The 20,586-nt window shown below is 43.5% G+C and overlaps 2 protein-coding genes across 5 annotated transcripts; both read right to left on the bottom strand.

The window, feature by feature from the left end:
* Positions 1 to 1,582: 1,582 nt before the first annotated feature.
* On the bottom strand, positions 1,583 to 6,134 carry srsf5 (serine and arginine rich splicing factor 5). 4 transcript variants are annotated; one of them, XM_004082080.4, is made up of 9 exons: positions 6,002 to 6,111; positions 5,303 to 5,357; positions 4,836 to 4,966; positions 4,680 to 4,750; positions 4,358 to 4,462; positions 3,828 to 3,897; positions 2,612 to 2,685; positions 2,432 to 2,536; positions 1,583 to 2,359 (listed from the first exon to the last, which is right to left on the bottom strand). In XM_004082080.4, the coding sequence occupies exons 2-9, from the start codon at positions 5,346 to 5,348 to the stop codon at positions 2,092 to 2,094; spliced, it is 870 nt and encodes a 289-aa protein (XP_004082128.1). In that variant the 5' UTR covers positions 5,349 to 5,357; positions 6,002 to 6,111; the 3' UTR covers positions 1,583 to 2,091. The 4 variants fall into 4 exon arrangements, with proteins under 4 accessions (XP_004082128.1, XP_004082127.1, XP_020569180.1 ...); XM_004082079.3 differs by lacking the exon at positions 5,303 to 5,357 and having other exon boundaries at positions 6,002 to 6,134; XM_020713521.2 differs by having other exon boundaries at positions 1,583 to 2,536; positions 6,002 to 6,114.
* Positions 6,135 to 7,421: 1,287 nt separating this feature from the next.
* Positions 7,422 to 19,436, bottom strand: LOC101161844 (desumoylating isopeptidase 2). Its single transcript, XM_004082081.4, has 5 exons — positions 18,881 to 19,436; positions 15,556 to 15,628; positions 15,132 to 15,225; positions 14,918 to 15,059; positions 7,422 to 13,345 (listed from the first exon to the last, which is right to left on the bottom strand). Exons 1-5 carry the CDS (start codon positions 18,917 to 18,919, stop codon positions 13,112 to 13,114), a joined length of 582 nt encoding a protein of 193 aa, XP_004082129.1. The 5' UTR covers positions 18,920 to 19,436; the 3' UTR covers positions 7,422 to 13,111.
* Between the last annotated feature and the right edge of the window lie 1,150 nt (positions 19,437 to 20,586).

Here is a 20,586-nt window from a genome sequence, read left to right as displayed (position 1 = left end):
GTGTGGAACCAATCAGGACTGGCATGCTTGTCCCCGCCCACCATCGCTTACCCAAAAACGTCACGTAAATATTTCACACATTTAAAGCCTGATTTGTAATAAAGACACTCTAATTATAGAGCAAACATACAGACGCAAATGAGAATAAATCCATCCTGACTCTGATTTCTGACGTCATTTCTAACAGCACTACTTTATTTAGCGTCATTGTTTGTTTGTTTTTCAGTTTATTGACAACAACAGAGTGAAGTTTTCAGGGGGAATTGAAATGTGTGAACATAATAATATAAAATATATGAGAAAAGATAACATCAATCCAATTACCTTGGGGGTTTATTCAATTTTGAATTTGTAAAAAAAATCCAAATAAGTTTTAAAGTTGTTTGATGTATTTAGCATCACTGTCTGTAATTCCTGGATTAGGGATATGCTCAGCAACAACATACTGCGAGTAGCATTCCTCAGGATCCAGATTATGGGATTCGATCTTTTCTTGAAAGAATGTAGTCTTGGAAATGCAAACAAAACAGACGCTTGCTTCCAATTAGCTGGATCCTTCCTGATATGGAATCTTTTTTGCGCCAATTTTCTCACCGTTTTGAGAGAAAAACGTCTACAAGTTTGAATTCTTAAACATTTATTTTTTAGTTGAAACAGAAAAAATGACTTGAAACACAAAAAAATGTTTGCAAACAAAACAAGTTTCCGCCGCACACAAACCAGTCTATGAGCTGATGGAAGAATTTTCTGACCAATCAGCATCAACCTGCATGTCCATGTCTGTGATTACATTTGTAACTCGCAGAATATGACTTCACATAAGAGGAAAAAAAACAAAAATTTGCATTTAAAACGTTTAAAATTGACATTTTACACTCAAAATATAATTATTGAGTGTTGCTCTTGGAATAATGGCACAAACACCCCTCCATATTTAAATGCTACTAGCACACAGATAACAAGCCTCTGCTCATAGTTTACTGGATTCAATACTTCCTCAAATTAGTATTTTACTGAAATCTGATTAACAGCAGTCAGGATCCGTCTGCAGAGATGTTTCCTCATTTGAACAGATCAGAGGATTGAAACTGGCGCGTTCAATTCTATCCAGTATGTTGTTCGCTGCTGCCCCCACGTGGCAGAAACCCGCCACAGCAGGCGGCTGAGGGAGTCGACAGCACAATTACAGAGCAGTTCCAGAATATTCTAAAGGATGACGATCAAGAAAACCCACGATAACAATCTCACATGACATTTACTGTTTTAGGCTTTAATCTGATGACTTTAATCCTGATCGATGAATGAAACCTTTGTGTCGTTTTAAACATTAAATCCTTGTGTTGCGATAAAGACAAACATTTTGATGTTTCCCCTGCTGCCCCCCAGGGAAGATCATGTTTCTCTACATGCAGATTTACAGATTAGGAGCTGGATTATCTGAAAGCTTTAATTATAAAAAAAAATTATGAGAGCTTCACTTTGTCTTTAATGAGTGGAGAGAACTTCAAATTTTTCTTAATCTCACATGAATAATCTGATATTAACAGATTCCGTGACACAGATTATAACAGAATCCAACAGCTTCAGGTTTACGAAAGTTTTATTGACTTTACAGCTACAGATTCAGTACTGGACACTCATCTGAAGTTAGAAAAACTAATAAAAAGAAACAAGTTTATCTTCCTTAGTATCAAATTAATAAACATTTACAGACCAGAATATTTCCCAGCATTCCACAGGCTGGAGATGATATAAAGCAAAAAAAAAACTGCTCAAAACGAGGAACAAAAATATATTTTTTTCACAAATCAAAGCTGAAAAATAAATTAGCAGCTGAAACGATCTGAAGCTGAAAGCAGAAACAGAGCAGACGACCCATCAGGCAGCACTGATGCAGGGGGCGGGGCTAAAACAAACGCTCGCATCGTCACATTTATTCCTCTGCAGAAAAACAGAATCACAATGAAAAGCAGAAACCAAAGCCGGGACATTTTCACAACTGGGGGGAATGGAGGTTGTGTCAAAAGGTCACAAACTCCCCCCCCCTCAAAGATAATCAGCCCCTTCAGGCCTCCAACTCTGACCAGGATCTTAGTGTTTGCTGTCTGCCGAGGGCGAGCGGGAGCGCGACCGGGACTGGGACCGGGATCGGGAGCGAGACTGTTTGTTCTGGGCCGGAGAGCGCGAGCCGGACCTGGAGCGGGATCTGGACCTGGAGGGGGATCTGGCTGCAGACTTGCCCCCCCCTGACATCTTCTTCTCTGGGGTGCGGCTGACGGAGCGGGAGCGGCTCCTGGAGCGGCTGCGGCTTCGGGAGCGACTCCTGGAGCGGGAGTAGCTGCGGGAGCGGCTCCTGCTTCTGTGACGAAAACATGTGTTAGCCGCAACGCCACAAAGGCCACAGACCCCCCCCCGTGTGAGAAGAACCCACCTCCTGCTGTCCTCAAAGATCTTAAGTTTGCGCCCGTTCAGCTCCGTTCCATCCAGCTTGGAGATGGCGTTCTTCAGGTCACTGCGGGAGGCAAACTCAACCACCCTGCAGAGCACAACAGCCGTCAGCACGTTGTCATGGACACACCTCCTGAAGGCGGAGCAGGAAGGAGCAGCTCACCCCTCGTTTTTCGTGGGTCTGTGCGCGTCCACAAACGTGACTTCACCTGCTTTTCTCATCAGGTCTTTCAGGTCCTGTTTGGAGGGCAGAAAGCGCGTTTAGCAGCAGACAGAAAGCCGGAGTGTCATTGAGCCTTCTCTCACCTGGAAGGAAGGAAGTCAGAACAAACAGAAAGCATGGCAACCCACATCTGACCTTGACTGTCTGATACGCCCCCCATGTGTGAGCGGAGGCCGTGTAAACACAGAGCCTTCTACACAAAATGCTTTCAGCTGTTTAGTCTTTTTGTTTTGCTTCTTTTTGCCAATAAAAAACTGTTTTGACTTGTTTTTTTGTGCCAGATGAAACCAGATTTCAGAGTAAGAGACAGCCGAGTTTTTACTTTACAAACCCAAACGGGCTTCAGAATTATACAGACCCCCCCCCCCCCCCCCCCCGTTAACAAAACTTTTTTTTAAGACTTGGCTCGGCTGTTACATGATTTTCCCTGTAACCCCTTTAACCCCCCGACCCTGAAAAAACCCCATCACATGAGTTTTATGCTACTTACCGCTCCAAACCCAGCAGACATTAGCATAGAGCCACTTGTCCAAATAGCAAATGGGAACCAATGCAGTGTAAAGCCTCGAGAAAAGCCCTCGAGAAACGCCTCGGCCTTCACCCAGCATCCGGCCTCCTCAAGTAAGGAACCACCAGAGAAAGTAGGGGGTGGAGTGTGTGCCCGACTCAACACCGCCCCCCCAGCTCCATCAGCCACAGACAAAGACCCAAATGGGAGTGTAGGGGACCGTGGATTTGAGGGGGTTTACAGCAGTCGCCAGCCCACAGAACCTCCAGCCTGTGGCTACGGACCTCCTAAGGCTACTGAATCCTGCGCTAGACCACTTTCACCCGCTAGGGGGCCCAGCCAAGACTTTAGACCAGCAGCAACTGCGTGTAAGGAGAGGCACCAAATGAAAACTATTGAGTACAACAGCCAGCAGAGGGCGCTACACACTTGTGACACCCCACAGGAGGGTGTTTACCTTTGATACAAAGGCAGCTGATACAGTAGCTGTTACAAAACACATTTTAACAGTTGTGGTTAGAATGACCAACTGAGGTGAAGACTGACTACTGATATTTTACCAATTTAACAATGCCAGCTACATGTTTGATAGTTATTCTAATCTAAAAAAAATCTGAATTTAGTTAGAGACTATGTTGCTTCTCTTACCTGCCAGCTGATCCGGGAGGACAGATTCTCAACAATGAGCCTGTGTTCTGTCCGCACAGGTGGGCCGTACCTGTGAAACATCAGTGAAAGGGACCACAGATATTAGTGGGGTTTTCTGAGTGTCTGAAGCCCCACACTGTCACAAAAACACCTTTTTCAAAACGGTCTGTTTTTGTCTGCTCCTGATTCTCAACGATTTGAACAAAGAAAAACTCAGAAATGCAACTTTTAGGTTTGACTTAGTTTCAATACGTCCTCCATCACCAGAAAAATGCCACAAGAACATGTTAAAAACACTAAAAACAGGAGACGGAGTCTATCTCACATTGATGACCTCCTTTAAGGACTTCAATGGAAAACAGGTCCCAACCTAAAAACAAATGTTTCCAAATTTGTTTCTCAAAGCCACAAAGTCTTCAAAACTGCTTGACTTTTCTTCCAGAAATACTTTCTATACTGTAATGTTTACTGTGCTCACACACAAGTAGTTTTTTTCTTTTTTAAATCAGAGCTTTTTGAACCTGACATACCTGGATCCAGTGTTGCGGGACTGTCGATAACCCCCACCAAAACGTGCCATACCCGGGGGTCCGCCCCCTCTTCCTCTCCTGGAGCGAGCATGTTCAATAGTAACCCTGACGAAGAGCAGGCAAACACCACAATGAGCTTTTAGTCGATATTATGACCCTAATGTTCCTTCATGTGTTCATGAGGATCGATAGAGTTTTATCTTTTCTTCATAAAATTACTGAAAGAGGGAAGTACTTGCTAGCATTTTGAAAGTATTGCTATAGCAACCTTTACGCAAGCCTCCGGGGGAAAACTCTTTGCTTCTCAGAAACAGAACCTTACCTTTCACTCAACAGCTCTTTGCCATTTAGTTCATAAACTGCATCATCTGCATCTCTGTGGTCATCAAATTCCTAGGGGGAGAAAAAAAATAAACACTTTTAGAAGATCTGAGGAAGGAAAGCAGGAAAAAGTTTCTACCGAAGCCGCCATACGAACCACAAAGCCAAATCCGTTCTTCAGGTTGATCTCCCGGATTCTTCCGTAACCCTTAAAGAACTTCTCCACGTCTCTCTCTCGGGCCTGAGGGCTCAAGCGGCCGATGAAGACGCGACTTCCACTCATGGTATCTGTAGAAAAAAGGGTGAAGATTTAAACACTCTGCTTCCATCTGAAGCTCCTAACATCTTTTGATCCATTTACAAAGTGTCCCCAATGGTCTTTTAATTATGATTATGCCACTTTTAGCCAAATATCAGGAAACCTGTGCCGTTTTCTAGGACATTTTTATTGTAGACCATCTGTTTACATCCTCTCCCACTAGCTTACAGCCCTTCACAACCCTTAACATTGCTAGTGCAACAACAATGGTGTGCAATATCCGGCTGATCCCTGCAGAGATGAGCTAAACAAAGACGTACATGGATCCATTTGTCTACAGGGGGAGGCATCAGAATGGGACCCACCGTCTGTAGCACCTACGTCACTGCTACGGGCTTTTTCAGACGCCATCTTTTTCGTCTGCTCCCGGTTCACAACCATTTGAATAAAGAAAGCTTATATTATTTTTTTTTAAATACATGCTCTCCATTATTGTAAAATTACCAAAAGAACATGTTAAAATCACAAATTTTAAAGAAGTGGGTCTTTAACGCGGAGAAAAACGACAAAACACGAAACTAAAAAGTCTCGAGACACACGAAGTAAAAAAAAAAAAAGACCAAAATATATAAATATATTTCTATTGTTTAATCTTCCAAAGCACTTTTTAAGGATCGATCATTCTGTGGAAAGCTTAGATTTTCGCTTTACATAAACTTTTTTTTTTTGGGGCCTAGTGATCGCGCGCTGTCCTTCACCAGCCAACAAAAACCATTATGTGGCGCAGTCCTTCAACACTAAACATTTAACTCGACAAATGACAATATATGAACAACTACGCGCTGTAATAACCCATTTCTATTGTCGAAAACTAATTTCTATCGTCGAATTTATTCATTTATCTCGAAATATTTGTAGGGGTTTTAGATCCTGCGTCAACGTACGTCTGTTGCCTCGAGGTCGTTGGTTTAGCCGACGCCATTTAGCATTAAAACCTCAAATAACTTCCAACAAAACACAGTAATCCGTAAATCTATCTCTTATATTTTGTTATATTTGCTTACCAATGGTTGCTTTGTCGTGGGTGCGTCTTTACTCGGTTTGTTTTTTAGCAGCAACTAAAAGTAGGTCAAGCTCTGACTGAGAGAAAATGGCGACTGAGCTTTTGGAGCAGGAAATAGGAAACCCCGTTGCTGTTTTGAGCAGCAACGGGGTTGCCAGACAATGGCTCAGTGGTGTAATTGTATCCCTCAAGTGAAACTTTTGTTTTTGTTAATATAGAATGTAAAACAACTGGCTGATACATTATTTTATTAAATTATGAACTTTTTAGAAGAAAAAATAAGACACATGCTTAATCAAATACGTGTTTTTTTGTGGATTAGTTGAAAAACGTTTTAACGTATCTGGCAACCCAGATCTGCGCAAAGCTGTAAATCATGTTGCATTTGCTGTTCCTCGGAATTACTAACTATAACTTTAAAACAGTCATCACAATGTACTTTTCAGCCGTATATTCTGTGTCTTTTTAGCTAAAATTTTATAAATAAATAAATTAAAACATTTACTTTGAAAATATTTAGGTAGATTTTGAACATGTATTTGGAAAAAGACGTACGTTTACTTTATTATACTAGATAGAAAATATAAAAAAAAAAGACTTTGATTTTAGAGCTTTAATCCTTTTGTTTATTTGTGGAAGGCACCCTAATTTCGGATGAAGGAAGGGTAGTAAATCAACTTCAAATGTTCACTTTTAAAAATGGAAAAACAAAACTCAGAACACAAAGTTCCGAGTTTTGTCATCTCGTGAAGGCAGCATTCCTTTAGGACTTTAACTTGCACTGTAAATAGCCCTCCTCTCTGCAGTCCATCCTTGCCTCAGTCATCACAGTATCTTTATGTGCTGTTGAACCCATAACAGGTGGAGTTCCTCTGCCTTCAATGCAAAAATGTCTCGAATTTATTCTAAATAGCAGTTAGGTAATAAAACCTTCAACATTATTCACGAGTTGCCAAAGTCAACAAGAAAATCCGTTTTTTTTTGCTTCACCTTTGCCACACCCTCAACCTTCATTTGAAATTATTACTGAGAGAAGCTCTGGGCAGATTTTTTACCTATAACGGTGAAGTCTGATTAGATTAAATATACACTACGGAGATTAATTTGCTTTTTTCACAAACATAATTGAGTATTGAGTATATTTCAGAGTCAAATTGGCTTCTGGTTGATGATGTGAATCAAATCCACGACAGAAATTAGCAGAGCGGTAAAAGTCTTATTGCGTCCTTGATGAAAATCTAGAGTCAAAATCACAATTTACTGGAAAATTAACTGGTGTTTTTACAAAATATCTTTCAAGCCAGATGTACATTTTGATTTAAGAAATTCTGCGTAATTTTGATCAAACAAACCATTTAGTTGCCTTTAACATGTAAAAGGTGGAATATTTTAAATTGTAAAAACAAAGCGAAGACACTGAACCGGGTCAATTTCTTTAATTATAATCACAATCAGTCTTGAAATGCTTGTAGGTTAGAAAAAGATTGAATACAAGGTTTTCACAGAACAAAAGAAAAAAAACTGTCTGGAAACAGATCTGGGTTTGTAAAACTCAACACTTTTCAGCCCCATTGACTCCAAACTTACCAAAATGTCTTTAGACTAAACCAAAACTGAGTCTGTTTTATGCTCAAAGAGGTTTTAGATTCAATGACAAGATGATTATTTCATTTGCTCAACTGCAGGATGTCAGAGACCAGCAGCAGGAGGTCACGTGACCCTGCTCCAAGAAAAAGCTCGACCTCAGCAGCTTCCTGCTCACCAAACAGTCACTGATTGACTGAAAGCCAGCTCCAGGAATCGATGAAGACACGCCGCCGTTTCTGCTGCTCCACTTCAGAGGCAGATTTCCCTCTGAAACCAAACCTGCACTGAAACAGAGAGCTGTCGTTTTCCAATCATTAAGTTCTGGATTTACATAAAAACTGATTAGAAGCATCAAGACTGGACAAAGAGGTTGAACAAATGAAACGTCACCTTTTAGAGAAACTGGGAGGGAAAATCATATGTAGAGAAATGGTATGGAGAAAAAAAGGAAAATAGTTTTTGAGATGTAAAACTGAAAACCTCCAGCAATTGTTTTAATCTCAAGGGGTCAAATTTGGCCCTCAGTCGTTTTTTTGTTTTTAATTTGCTTTTTTTCAAGGTCACTTTTTATCTATTTTTTATTTTTTTTGGCTGCCATGAATTGCTGCTTCTCAAAATGAACAAACAAAAACCCAATTTGTTTAATAAACTTTAAAAAACCTGAAGAAAATTGTTGTTTGGTTCTTCAGGGTTACAGTTTTAGACCTTTTTCCTGGTTTTAGATATTTGCAGTAGAAACGCCTCCTGTCAGTCGGAGATTTGGGTCAGATTGATGGATTAATAAAGCATTATAGGGTTCAGTTTAAATCTATTTTATCAGAGTTCTGTGCTCCTGTTTGCATTCATATCTGTTAGGATGAGTCCCTGGAAACTTCATGTGGTGTACCTCAGGGTTTAACTCTAGGCCCTTTTTCTATCTACATGCTTCTCTTTGGTCACATCAGCACCATTTGATTGTTACTGTCTGATAACTCAACAAATTCCAAATCTTCCTCAAGTGTTTGGGTCAAATTTCAAAAGCAGAAAGTTATTTGTGTTTGATTCAGACTCAGAGTTGTTCAGTTTCACCACAATCTGGTCATTTCTGCCCAAATCTGATTTGGAAAACCGAACCGTTTATCTTTTGGGGCTACATCAACTGTAACTCTTTCCAGCTCTGAGACTACGTTAAAAACCAAAGTGAAGATTTTACAGCTCATCTTTCAGAAATGTTGTTCTGGCTCCGTCATCCAGACACAGATCGGCTCCTTCCTGATCCAAAGTTCAAGGTCAAACCTAAAGGTCGTGTCACACAGCCGCTATATGTACAGTCTGCTCATTTTCCACGTATGAACTGTTGGTCTTTCGTGATCCACGTGTGATCGACATCATTCATGTGTGATCGACATCATTCATCAGTGTCTGTTGCGTTGGTCGATGTGCACGGACGTCCGTCAGGGATTCAGTCGACGGGTCTTCACGTGAATTCTGTGTTTTACATAGTTTATACACAATTATTATGTAACTCTTATGCAATTGTGTGATTTTTGTGAAATGTATGAACAAATTAGTGTCGGCGACCGTTTGACGTATATCTAACGGACATATCACGCATGAACCACCGATGTATAACTTTTACAGTAGACTGTCTGTGCTATATATCGCGCATTCGGCGCACAGATCACGTTCAAATGACATCATTGACACAAGAATCACATATGAATTGCAGATAAACAGAGCAATAATCACACAGTTCATGTTCTACGTTGGTTTGCGTGTTCTTTGCGTGGTTTTTTCATACTTATGTGGTTTTAACGTGGTTCATTCCTGATACATCTGTGAAAATTTCATGTAAAAACCACAACTTTTCTCATTTTTTCCACATGTGTTCACGCATGACTAATGTTCATCCGTGCAATCTGCGTTAAATTTTTGTAGTGGCTGTGTGACAATGCACTGTGTTTGCCACCAGAACGCCGGCTTTGACCTCCCTGAATAAATGTGCAGCAGACTGTCGATCAGGCCTTTCAGGTCTCTGCCTCATCCTTTGAAATTTAACAACCGGTCACGGTTTTCATTCAAGCTTGTAGTTGTTTTCTGGTTTCGAGGATCCCAGAGGAGGAACCGCAGACGACGCAGAGGACAGTCAAATGTTCCGACAAGTACAGATTTGTTTTGACTTTTACGAAATCATTTTAATCAAAAGGTTTTGATTGAACTTTTCTAAAAACTAGAAACTCTGAAAACATTTGTACCAAGTAAGCTGGATGTTAAAGGAAACTGGGCTTGTAATGAGCAGAAAATACAAAAATCCTCTGACAGAACAAGTAAAAGTTCCCCGTTTCTGTAGAATTCTTTCCTACAAACATCACATTTCAGTGAAATGATACCTGTCAGGCCCAGGTGTTGCTTTTTATCAAGGGTAATTGTTATTTTTAACTAGAAATCAGTCAAATACTGATATGATAGACAGTTTGTTGCACCCCTGCAGACGTCTTTATCAGATCATTTTCTGAGATTTAGAAAAATGCCAGAAAAGAAAAAGAAGTTTTGTGACCTGCAGAACTAAACAGAGACATTATTCTGTCGGGGTGTGAGGATGAAACTGCCTTCAGACCGGGTCACTGCCTTTGAGCAAACGTGATGCATCACATGGTAGAAGAACGTATGACGTTCACGTCATTCTGGGAGAAAACTGGCACTGAACTGGGTTTTTTCTAGTGTGGGGTCAATCGGGGTCAGTTTCAAGTGAATGAAAAACCAGGTTGAAATTTTTTAACAAAAAGTCCACATTGTAAACTTGAAAGAAATATTTTAAATGAGGAAAATTACAGAAACTGTAAACCAAAAATTGTCATCAAATGTAAATAATGTTTTTCTTAACAGCTGCTGTTTTTGCCCTTAGTGTCCAGTGCTGATAATGGAAGGAAGACACAGGCGGCGCCAACAACAGACGCTGATCTTAAGCAGAAATGACGTCACCATCACCTCTGTCAACTGACCTCAATCATTTCCAGGTAGCCAATGGGCTCAAAGCCCCACCCCCTCGAAAAATCACATGGTACAAGAATTCTGAATTGAAACAGTAAATTGAGACTAAAAGCAAAGAAGGAGAAAAACAAAAATTAAAAATATAAAACAGCAGCTATTACTACAAAAAAAAAAAATTCATTTAAATTAGTTTCATGTTTATGGTTTATTTATTTTAGGTTTTCACATTTTTTTCCCCAATTAAAATTATTTTAAGAATTAATTTATTTCCCCAAATTTTCCACGTCTTTCAAAGTTGACCGTGTGTGCAGACGAGTTAAAAACTGTTTTTACTTTTTTCTTTCTGGTTTTTCCTTTACCATAAGCGGATCCGGATTTGACCCCAAACAACTGTGTTAGAAAATAAAATCCCTCTGAATGTCAAAACCAAAACAACCCTGGAAAGGTCAGTTTAGAATGACAGGTCACCGCTAACTGATGAAAGGGTCTTAAATACAGAGGAACCTGTTGAGGCAGTCACAGGGGTCATGGCGGTCACAGGGGTCATAGCGGTCTTGGTTGTCATGGCGGTCATAGCGGTCTTGGGGGTCATGGCGGTCATAGCGGTCTTGGTTGTCATGGCGGTCATGGTTGTCATAGCGGTCTTGGTTGTCATGGCGGTCATGGCGGTCATAGCGGTCTTGGTTGTCATGGCGGTCATGGCGGTCATGGCGGTCATAGCGGTCTTGGTTGTCATGGCGGTCATGGTGGTCACAGGGGTCATAGTGGTGTTGGTTGTCATGGCGGTCGTGGTGGTCATGGGGGTCATGGCGATCACAGGGGTCATAGCAGTCATGATGGTCATGGGGGTCATTTCAGGACTCTCAATTCTGTCTGATAAAAGCCAGGAACCGGATAATGATGAATCATCTAATAAAATGGTTACGGTGGAACAGGGGTGGGGTTATATGAGTTTGCTTCCTTCCACTCCCTTCCAAGCACTATTTATTAATATCTCTAATTATCCTAAGTTTGATTCATCATTGTAGGAATGCATAACTGATGATTTTATTGTGTATTATTCTTATTTGATTGCATGAAAAAAAAACATTTTAAATCAAAATCATAGTGGTCATGGCAGTCATGGAGATCATGGCGGCCATGGCGGTCATGGCTGATATGGCGGTTTTGGGGGGTCATTGCGGTCATGCCATTAATGGCACCATGTCGATCATGGCGGTCATGGCGGTCATAGCGATCATGGGGGTTTCTGCCATTGATGGCGCCATGGGGGACATGGCGTAATGGAGATAATAGCGGTCATGGAGGTCATGTTGGTCATGGAGGTCATGTTGGCCATGGTGATCATGGAGGTGTGTGAAGGGCATGGTGATCATGGCGGTCATGGCAGTCCTGGCGGCCAAGGCGGACATGGCACTCATGGGGGTCATGGCGGTCATGCCATTGATGGCGCCATGGGGGTCGTGGCGGTCATGTTGTCATAGCGGTCATGGTGGCCATGGCACTCATGGGGGTCATGGCGGTCATGCCATTGATGGCGCCATGGGGGTCATAGCAGCAGCAGTGAGTCTGTGGATCTGCGGTTTCCAGCAACCATCTTTAAAAACACAGAGATGATTTGTTTCCGTCATGTTTGAGAACCACTCGGAGATCTGAAAGAACCTCAGCAGGTGGTCGACGGAGGTCGGCGCGGAGCCAGTGATCCACGTCTGAAGCACAGCTGCCTGGTTTGGTCCTGAGCTTTTTAAAGACACATCCAGCACTTTGGCGTGGATCAAGGTGTGAAGGTCGGCGTGAAGAGCCGACTTGCAGGCTGACTGAGGAGGAACCAAACATCTCTGCACCGGGTTTAGAATTTCTCTAAAACATCAAGCAGATTCCTTCTGAAATCTGACTTTTTTTTCATTTCAACAGAAACAAATTTCAGCAAAGAGAAGAATTTTCCAGTGTTTAGTCTCAGGAAGGACCTGAGCTGCTCCTGCAACACGCCACACGTATGGCTTTCTTAACGGGATTTTTTTCTCCCCTTCGGCCGCACAGATTTCAGATCCCCGCAGACTTCCACCTCTAATGGTCTCCGTGGACAGAAGCTTGTCCAGAGCTCAGCGACTGTCGGGGAAATTTCCCTCCAATTAAAAAACGCGAGGAGACGTCTGTGACGCTCTGTCGGGGCTGCAGCTGGGATTTTAGTTCCGTCTCTGGAGACGAGGCAGACGAGAAAATGAAGTCTTGATGACACCAAGAGCTGTGTTTTTTTCTGAATCAAGAAACAAACGAACTGAAGGCCACAAAGAGGTCATGTGACAGGAAACGTCCAGTCAGCGGTGTCCTGGAAACCTCACAGGAGCAGCGGGAACAAGGCGGACGGAGGTTTTCAAAAACTCAAATCTGCGAGATTCGTCGACGCAGTCTGAGCCAAGTTCGGCCCCCAAGCCCCGCCCACATCCTTCAAACAGAAGTTTCTGGCTAAGAGGAGGAACTCCTGCTGTCTGCCTCTCCTCTTGGAGGCCGAACAGGTCGGGCGGGCAAAAGCACTTAGAGGTCATGGGGGAGGTCACACCCTGGTGTGGCGACAGCCAGAGCTGGTAGCAGCGGTGCCGGACGGCGAGGAGGGGTCGTCGTCGCTGGACTCGTTCTGCTCCTCCTTGTGGAGGCCCAGGCTGATGTGGCTCTGCAGGGCGGCGGGGGTCAGCCACTCCTTCGGGAGGCAGCTCTGCAGGAAGGGGATGCAGGAGCTGAAGTATGCCAGTCGGTTGACCCAGCGGGGGATTTCTCGCCCACACAGCAACTGGAGAGGAGGGACACACGACGAAGAGTCAGAACGACTGCAGCGAGCGTTTGCCTCACGCTGAGCTCATCCTGAAGAGCAAAGAACCCCCCCCCCAAAAAAAGACCCAGACAGATAACAGAGGAGCAGCCCCCCCTCCCCTCACACGATACAAACAAAAACCTGAAGTCAGCAAATTCCAACATGGCGACCTCTGAGCTGAAATGTCCCTGAAAGACACAAAACGAGTTCAGACGGTGGTGTGATCCTCAGGGCTTCACTACCAGGAACAAACCATCACACTTCCACCGCATGCCGTTCTCATTGTTTCAGTCCAGGAGATGTTAGAAACTTTCTTTTGTGTCTCAGTCATTAACCGTATCCAAGAACTGGAGCCGCCCCCCCCCCTCCCTCAAGAAGATAGTTTATTCCGGCTCTAACCAAATTAAGTCAATTTTCGTGATCCAAACGGCGCCATGTTGAAGCCAGATAGGGCTGCATGATGAGGAAAACTCATGATTTAAGATATTAGGGATCAATATTGTGAAGATGATTTAACTTGCGAAACATGAACAAATAACAAAACAACTAAAAACATCATTTCTGTTTTTCTACAACAGTTTTGTGTAATTAAGAGTAATTATACTCCAAATGACCTTAGTAGGGTCATTTGCCTCTAAGTGCGATTTGTTGTGCACGCCTAAAGCCAGACAACGTTAGTAAGCAGCGATAGGTCCAAGTTGGTCTGCGTCGTTTCTATGGAAACCACTCTCACCAATCAGGAGTGAGCTTGTTGGAAGGACACACCCCCTACCAATTTAAAGCAGGATACACAAGATGTGTCAATCAAATCTTTTGAAAGTTGGACATGGGAATCAGCAGGCTCCACCTACTTTTATTGAGGCGCCTGATTGGTCAGGTTATAGAACTTGAAATACAGAAAAAAATATCATGAAAAAAATCAGGATTTTCAAAAAAAGGTATCAGAGCCAGAACGGTTCTTCTGACCAATCGCAGCTTTCGCTGGGGGGGGGGGGCACTCAGTCCTGTTCACATATACAGTCAATGGAACATTAGAACTTTAGTGCAGAAGTTTAGTGGCTCATCCAGAGGTTCCTCTGTTTTCTTGTTCCTCAGCAGAGTCTTCCTCCTTCAACTCTGCAGGTTCAAATGTTATTTTTCCATCCACCTGAATCCCTCTTGGGGTCATGGGGTTGCTGGAGCCTACAACAGTTGGGCGAAGAGGCCTCTCACACACACACACACACACACACACACACACACACTCTCACATGCACACTTAATTTAGAGACACCTGAGTGTTTGTACTGTGGAAGGAAACCAGAGAAAAACCCACACAGAAAGGTCCCAGCCGGGATTTGAACCACCCTTCTTGTCGTGAGGGCTAACCACTACACTACTGTTCAGCCCTATTTTCCATTTAGTTTGACTTTTCTCCGTTTTAAAACGTTCTTTCCTTGTTTTGGTGGATCTAAATGTTCCTTCCTGGCTTTTGGGAACAGCTTGGCGGCTGACTCGGACTCCTGTGAGGAAACGTTCAGGACGGTAAAGAAGGCGCGGCACGGCACTGACCTCAGACAGCGAGGACGAGAAATGGTTGCAGTTTTTGTGCATCAGGTGGTAGGCGTTCCCTTTGAACTCCTTCCCGAGCTCCCCCATGATCTTATCCATGTCCTCCTCTGCGAAGTCCGTGGTGCCCAAAACGATGGCCTCCCTGCAGAAGCAGCGGGACATCAGGACAGGTTTCTTCAACGCCACCGCTCACCTGCAGGGACTCGCCGCTCACTTGAATTTGAACGTCTCTCCGAGCTCAGCAGCGTTGCCAGGGTTGATTTCGAAGATGCCGCTGAAGGGGTAAGGGTGGCCCCCGTACGCAAACTCTGACACAGAAAAGCACAGTCAGACTTAATTACTGTGATCACACTCGCCCTCTGTGATTACATCATTAGGCCCGCCGTCGGCGCCGGACGCAGCCACGCATGAACGCGCAGTTGGTTCTGTTCGCTCTTTCCTCAGAGCACGTCCGGCTCCAAGGCCGCCATGGCTCCCACTCAACCCGTCTGGTTTGCATTTCTGTTTTCAAACACCACAGGAACGCAGCACGCGAGCCACGCAGCAAAAAGCTGGTCATGCTATTACAGACACACTTCCACGCTCTGTTTCTGCAGGATTCTATCCGTCAGCGGGCCGGAGGGGAGCGGCCGCCTCACCTCTGCCGTAGATCTCGATGCCCGAGTGGAAAACGCCGATGCCCAGGTTGGAGGTGTACTCATTGATCCAGTACTGCAGGGAGAGGGGCACAGAAAGAGGAGATGGGTAAATCCATGCAGCAGAAGCAGCTCTGCTGCTTCGTCCGAGCACGTTCAAAACCTCAAAACCATCGGAAAAACTGCAGCCAGATGCAAAAAAGTGTTCACACCTTTTAAAGTTGGCAGACCTTCACAGTAAAATATTAAAAACATTTAAGTTTCAGTTATTAAACATGAAGGTTTTCACTTGGAGGAAAAGTCCGAACAAAACCAGGGTCAACACCAGTCCAAGAACAGGAGGACTCATCCAGGAGGTCATGAAAGACGGTCAGACCTCACTGGACTCAGTTCAGGTCAAAGGTCACGATCCAACAGACTGTCATGGATCCATGAGAGTCGTTGCTGAGGAACAGGAACATCTGGAGGATCCACTGGACCTCTGGACTGATTTTCTGATGAGACACAATAGGGACGCCCACAAACACTCTCAGCGTCAGACATGGAGGTGGGAGTGTGATGATGAGGGGAGGCCTAGCCATAAATAGAACCACAAAACTCTGAACTCTTAACAGCTGCAGGTCCACCTCCAGATGTTCAGATCAGAGTCTGGACCTCGATCCGTTTCCTGCACAGACATTCCTGCTGGAATTCTGAATTTAAACAGTTCTGGAAAAGAATGAATTTAGGTTCAATCTAAGGATAAAACATAAACCGAGTGAAGCTTTTCAGGCCAAACGTGATCAGTGAAGGAGGTTCTGAGGAGGACACCTGCTGTTGATGAGTCAGGATGTTCTGTCAGCAGAGCGAGGACCAGAATAGCAGCCCCACAGGCTGCGACAGACGCTCCAACGTGGGTCATATTTCACGGCAGTGAAAGTAAGCAGAACATTACTCCTAAAATAACAGAAATACAAACTTCTGGCTATTTGTAATCTGGGAGGAGAGAAAAAAGTGTTGCAAAAATACAAAACTATTTATCAATGGAAGACTTTTTTTTAAAATAAATATTTTGTGATATGATACAAATTAACAAAGAATTAGGGGTTTTAGGATGGATCCAAGGGGAACGCCACTTTAGGTTATTTTCTATGCTACCAAATAAAAAAATGCTTCACTTGTTCCAGTTATGATACATATTTTCTCAACGATCATTTCTGAAATACTTCATAAAAAGTTGTGGTTTTAATTCCACTATACCTCCACACAAACAGGAGTCAACCAAACAGGATGGTTACATTTTTCCCTCTATATGTTGACATATCTCATTACAGAATATTAAATTACCAGTATAATGTCATGGATGCATCTTTGATGGTGTCTTTTCGTGATCTTTCAGACCCTGTTGGGTAAATTTACCCATCAGTCCAGACTAAACGTGGAAAAGCAACAATGTGGCTCCACCCAACTCCCACTGACACGCCCACTTTCTTCAAACGCTGGAGGAAAAAGCTGCCCCAGCTGTCGCCATTAATAATAAAACACACTTCCTGGCCTGAATGAAAGCGTCTCAGACAGTTAATCTGAAGAAGATGACGCCCCCGTGACGCCCCCCATGTCTCCTGGATGACCACAGAGGGTTTGATGCTTTAAAGAAATGAATTTTGTCCCATGCCTGTAATATCCCATAATCCTTTGGGAGGCTGTGCTTATAGCAGTCGTTTGTTTGAATGTTTGTGTGTGTGTGTGTGGGGGGGGGGGGGGTATACGCAGAGTCAAAACTGTAGTTTGTGTGGATGTCAAATGTTGGGTAGTTAACAACTTTTATTTTGAATCAATGACATCATTACTGATTCATGAATCTCCACGGTCAAAGCCTTCCAGTCCACTTTCCGCTTGATCGGCACTTTTGTCCAGGGGGGGGGGGGCTCACTGACTGATTTGTGGAGACGCTGATGCACATCCGGTCCACACTGACAAAAGTGTAACCACAAGAAGACTAAACACAGGATCAAGTTCCTTCACGTTCATTGTAGAACCAGCAACGTTTCATGATGGATTTATAGGAATCAACTCAGAAATCATCAGATTTTCATCAGAGAACTGATCATCAAAAATGATCAGTTCTCGTTTTAGACCCAAACATCACAGTTTGGTGTCAAACGTCACCAACCTCTTCTCCATTTTTACCTTTGAGACACAGTGAAGATGATTATGAGACTAAAGTTTAAAGTCTATTTTCAAAGCGGGATCCATTTTCATTGGAGTGGATCTTTTAATCAAGTAGTTACAGAAATGTTCACTTTGGTCATAAATCTAACTAAAATTGGTTGTTGCCATGTTTGCTCAAATATATAAAAGGTTTTACATATTTTTGCTTTTATTCATACTAATACTAAAAGAATCCACGGTTCACATGATGAATCCACTGAAATCTTCCATCAACATGAGGGAATCTATTGGTTGAATTCTGTAAATCCTCCAACCCATGTTTTCCTGTTTATCTTTCTTTATTCTAGCATCTTCCACCATTTTTTACCACTTAACTCCTACAATGTTTCAGCTCTTTTAACCATTCCACTTTTTAAATGTTTAGCTTTTTCCAGCTTTGACTTTTGGTCCTTCAAATCTTTGAAATTTTCAAGATTTTCCAGGATTTCCGCCATTGAAACACTCGGGGAATCCTTGGAGTAGAAGCTCGCTGGTTCGATACCCGGCTCTGGCATTTTTCACAAACATATATTTTTGATATCATGCTGTTTTCACTTTATTTATGGCCTACTTTGATCATTTCTTTATTTATTTATTTTGCCAATTATGACCCTTTAAGTTTCATTTTCATTCAGCGATACAGCATCAATCCTGCATTTTCTTCTGGAAATGCAGCTCATAGTTCAAAAGCATTCAAGAAATCTTATACGTGTTATACTTTTTTGATGTTTGTGAAATTAGAAAACGTTCTTATAAGGGGGGGGGGGGGGGTAAAGAAAATGCTGTGAAAACAATGGGTGACGCCAACCCACTAAGTGGTTGCTAAGAACATGTTTGAGATGAAGTTTAGTGCAGCAGCATGAAAACTGGAACTATCAGTTATCATCCTCAGATAGGAAAAAAGCATTATGGTTGCTATGGAGACAAGCCTTCACAGAGGCGCTAGTCTGGTGTAAAACATAAATAAAGGAGAAAACAAAAGGGATTGATTGAAGTTTTAGCTGTTGTATTATTCTGGAAAAGAGCAGGAGGACAAATAAAAGCTGAAAGTTTTGGTCTGATTGAAGCTCCGAGTTCTTTTGCTCCCAAAAGGTCAGATTTTCATCTTCAGCTGAAAAAGAAGTGCGGGCAGACTCACCATGTCATACACGTTGAGGATGACGGGTTCATTGGCCATGGCTCCGACCGGAGCTGGAGGGGGTCCACCCCTGCAGGCTTCAGCGCCCCCCCAACCCCACACGGAGGAGGTCCTCAGGAACCTCCCGGCGCCGGGAGGAGGCCGCACGGAGGCGGGAAGCTGCTCTGACCGTCCGTGGAGAGGAACGGCAGGAGCATCACATCAGGGCTCAACGGGGCGGGGAGGAGGGGGGGGGGGGCGCGGAGCCTACGTTATTTCACGCCCAGGAGGAGTATGGAGTCGGTGCGGGGGCGACCCCCGGTTCCATGGCGGTTAATCCAAGATGACGGTCGGCGCCTCCGGCAGCATCCCCGGCCCGGGTGCTGCTGCTACTGCCGGTCCGAGTCCAAGCTCATTCCGCCGAATCCGACCTCCATGACGTGACGCCCCCCCGCCCAAACCTATGGCAACCCCCCCGGCTGGACGCATCCGAATGCATCCCGGGAAGTCTGTGTGCGTGCGCGTAGTGCGGCGGTGATCCGGTTCTGCCTCTCCGCGGATTACGTCATGGATCTGCCTCCAACAGCTGATGCGAGCCCCCCCCCCCCCCCGCCGGATCCAGCCCCTCCATCACCTCCGCGTTACCAACAACCCCCCCCCCCCCCCGGACTATAGTCTAACAATAAATATACTTGTGTTTAAATTCAAAGCAACAAGGAAAACATTTTATTTCAAAATTACTTTCACACATACATCCGGTTTTAGAGACTTTTCAAAATAAAACTCAAATGTATGGAAGCAATTCTGTCTCTTAATTTAAAAGAAATAAAGTCAACACCAGAAAAGCTTTTTCATTTTCATGAAGCTGCGTCCGTTGACTCAAAAATAAAATGAAAAATCAATCCGCCAAAGGGCTTTTTTTCTTCAAAACTGCTCATTTTGTCACTTAATTAAAATGAAATGGAATTTGACATTTCATGTTCAAAATGTTCTCTAGTTAATGTGTAGCAAAATTCAACTAGAAATATCTAATCTGATATTTTATCTGGATTAACAGCTTTTTCATTTTCACAATGTACCAGAGACAAATGTCAAAGTATGAACTGAAAAATTAAACCAATGGTTTCTTCATTGGGAACATTATGCATTTTCTCTAGCATCTTCTTTCTCTTTCGGCTTTTCCCATCAGGGGTCGCCACAGCGAATCATCCTTTTCCACCTCACTCTATCATGGACATCTTCTACCCTAACATTAGCCAACTTCATGTCCTCTGTTAAGACATCCATGTATCTCCTCTTTGGCCGTCCTCTTGCCCTCCTGCCAGGCAGCTCCATCTCCAACATCCTTCTACCAATATATCCACTATCCCTCCTCTGAACATGTCCAAACCATCTCAGTCTGGCTTCTCTGACTTTGTCGCTAACACAGGCAACATGAGCCGTCCCTCTGATGTACTCGTTCCTTATCCTGTCTAACCTGGTCACTCCTAAGGAGAACCTCAACATCTTCATCTCCGCTACCTCCATCTCAGCCTCTTGTCTCTGTCTCACTGCTACCGTCTCTAACCCATAGAGCAGAGCTGGTCTCACCACTGTCTTGTACACCTTTCCTTTGAGTCTTGCTGGCACTCTTCTGTCACACAACACTCCTGACACTTTCCTCCACCCGCTCCAACCTGCCTGCACTCGCCTCTTCACCTCTTTTCCACACTCCCCATCACACTGAA

This window comes from Oryzias latipes, chromosome 22, assembly GCF_002234675.1.
Source record: "Oryzias latipes chromosome 22, ASM223467v1".
NCBI classification, from domain to species: Eukaryota; Metazoa; Chordata; class Actinopteri; order Beloniformes; family Adrianichthyidae; genus Oryzias; species Oryzias latipes.
This window is presented reverse-complemented; position numbering and strand designations above follow the sequence as displayed.

What these genes read in the sequence shown, in the direction of transcription:
- srsf5 (XM_020713521.2), bottom strand. Translation starts at nt 5,348, where the DNA reads ATGGCGTCTGAAAAAGCCCGTAGCAGTGACGTAGGTGCTACAGACG. An exon ending in TGACGTAGGTGCTACAGACG is followed by an intron (nt 4,967 to 5,302) that starts GTGGGTCCCATT and finishes TTTTTTCTACAG; the next exon opens with ATACCATGAGTGGAAGTCGC. An exon ending in AGAACGGATTTGGCTTTGTG is followed by an intron (nt 4,751 to 4,835) that starts GTTCGTATGGCG and finishes TTCTCCCCCTAG; the next exon opens with GAATTTGATGACCACAGAGA.
- LOC101161844 (XM_004082081.4), bottom strand. Translation starts at nt 18,919, where the DNA reads ATGGCCAATGAACCCGTCATCCTCAACGTGTATGACATG. An exon ending in TCCTCAACGTGTATGACATG is followed by an intron (nt 15,629 to 18,880) that starts GTGAGTCTGCCC and finishes CTCTCCCTGCAG; the next exon opens with TACTGGATCAATGAGTACAC. An exon ending in GGAGAGACGTTCAAATTCAA is followed by an intron (nt 15,060 to 15,131) that starts GTGAGCGGCGAG and finishes CTGCTTCTGCAG; the next exon opens with GGAGGCCATCGTTTTGGGCA.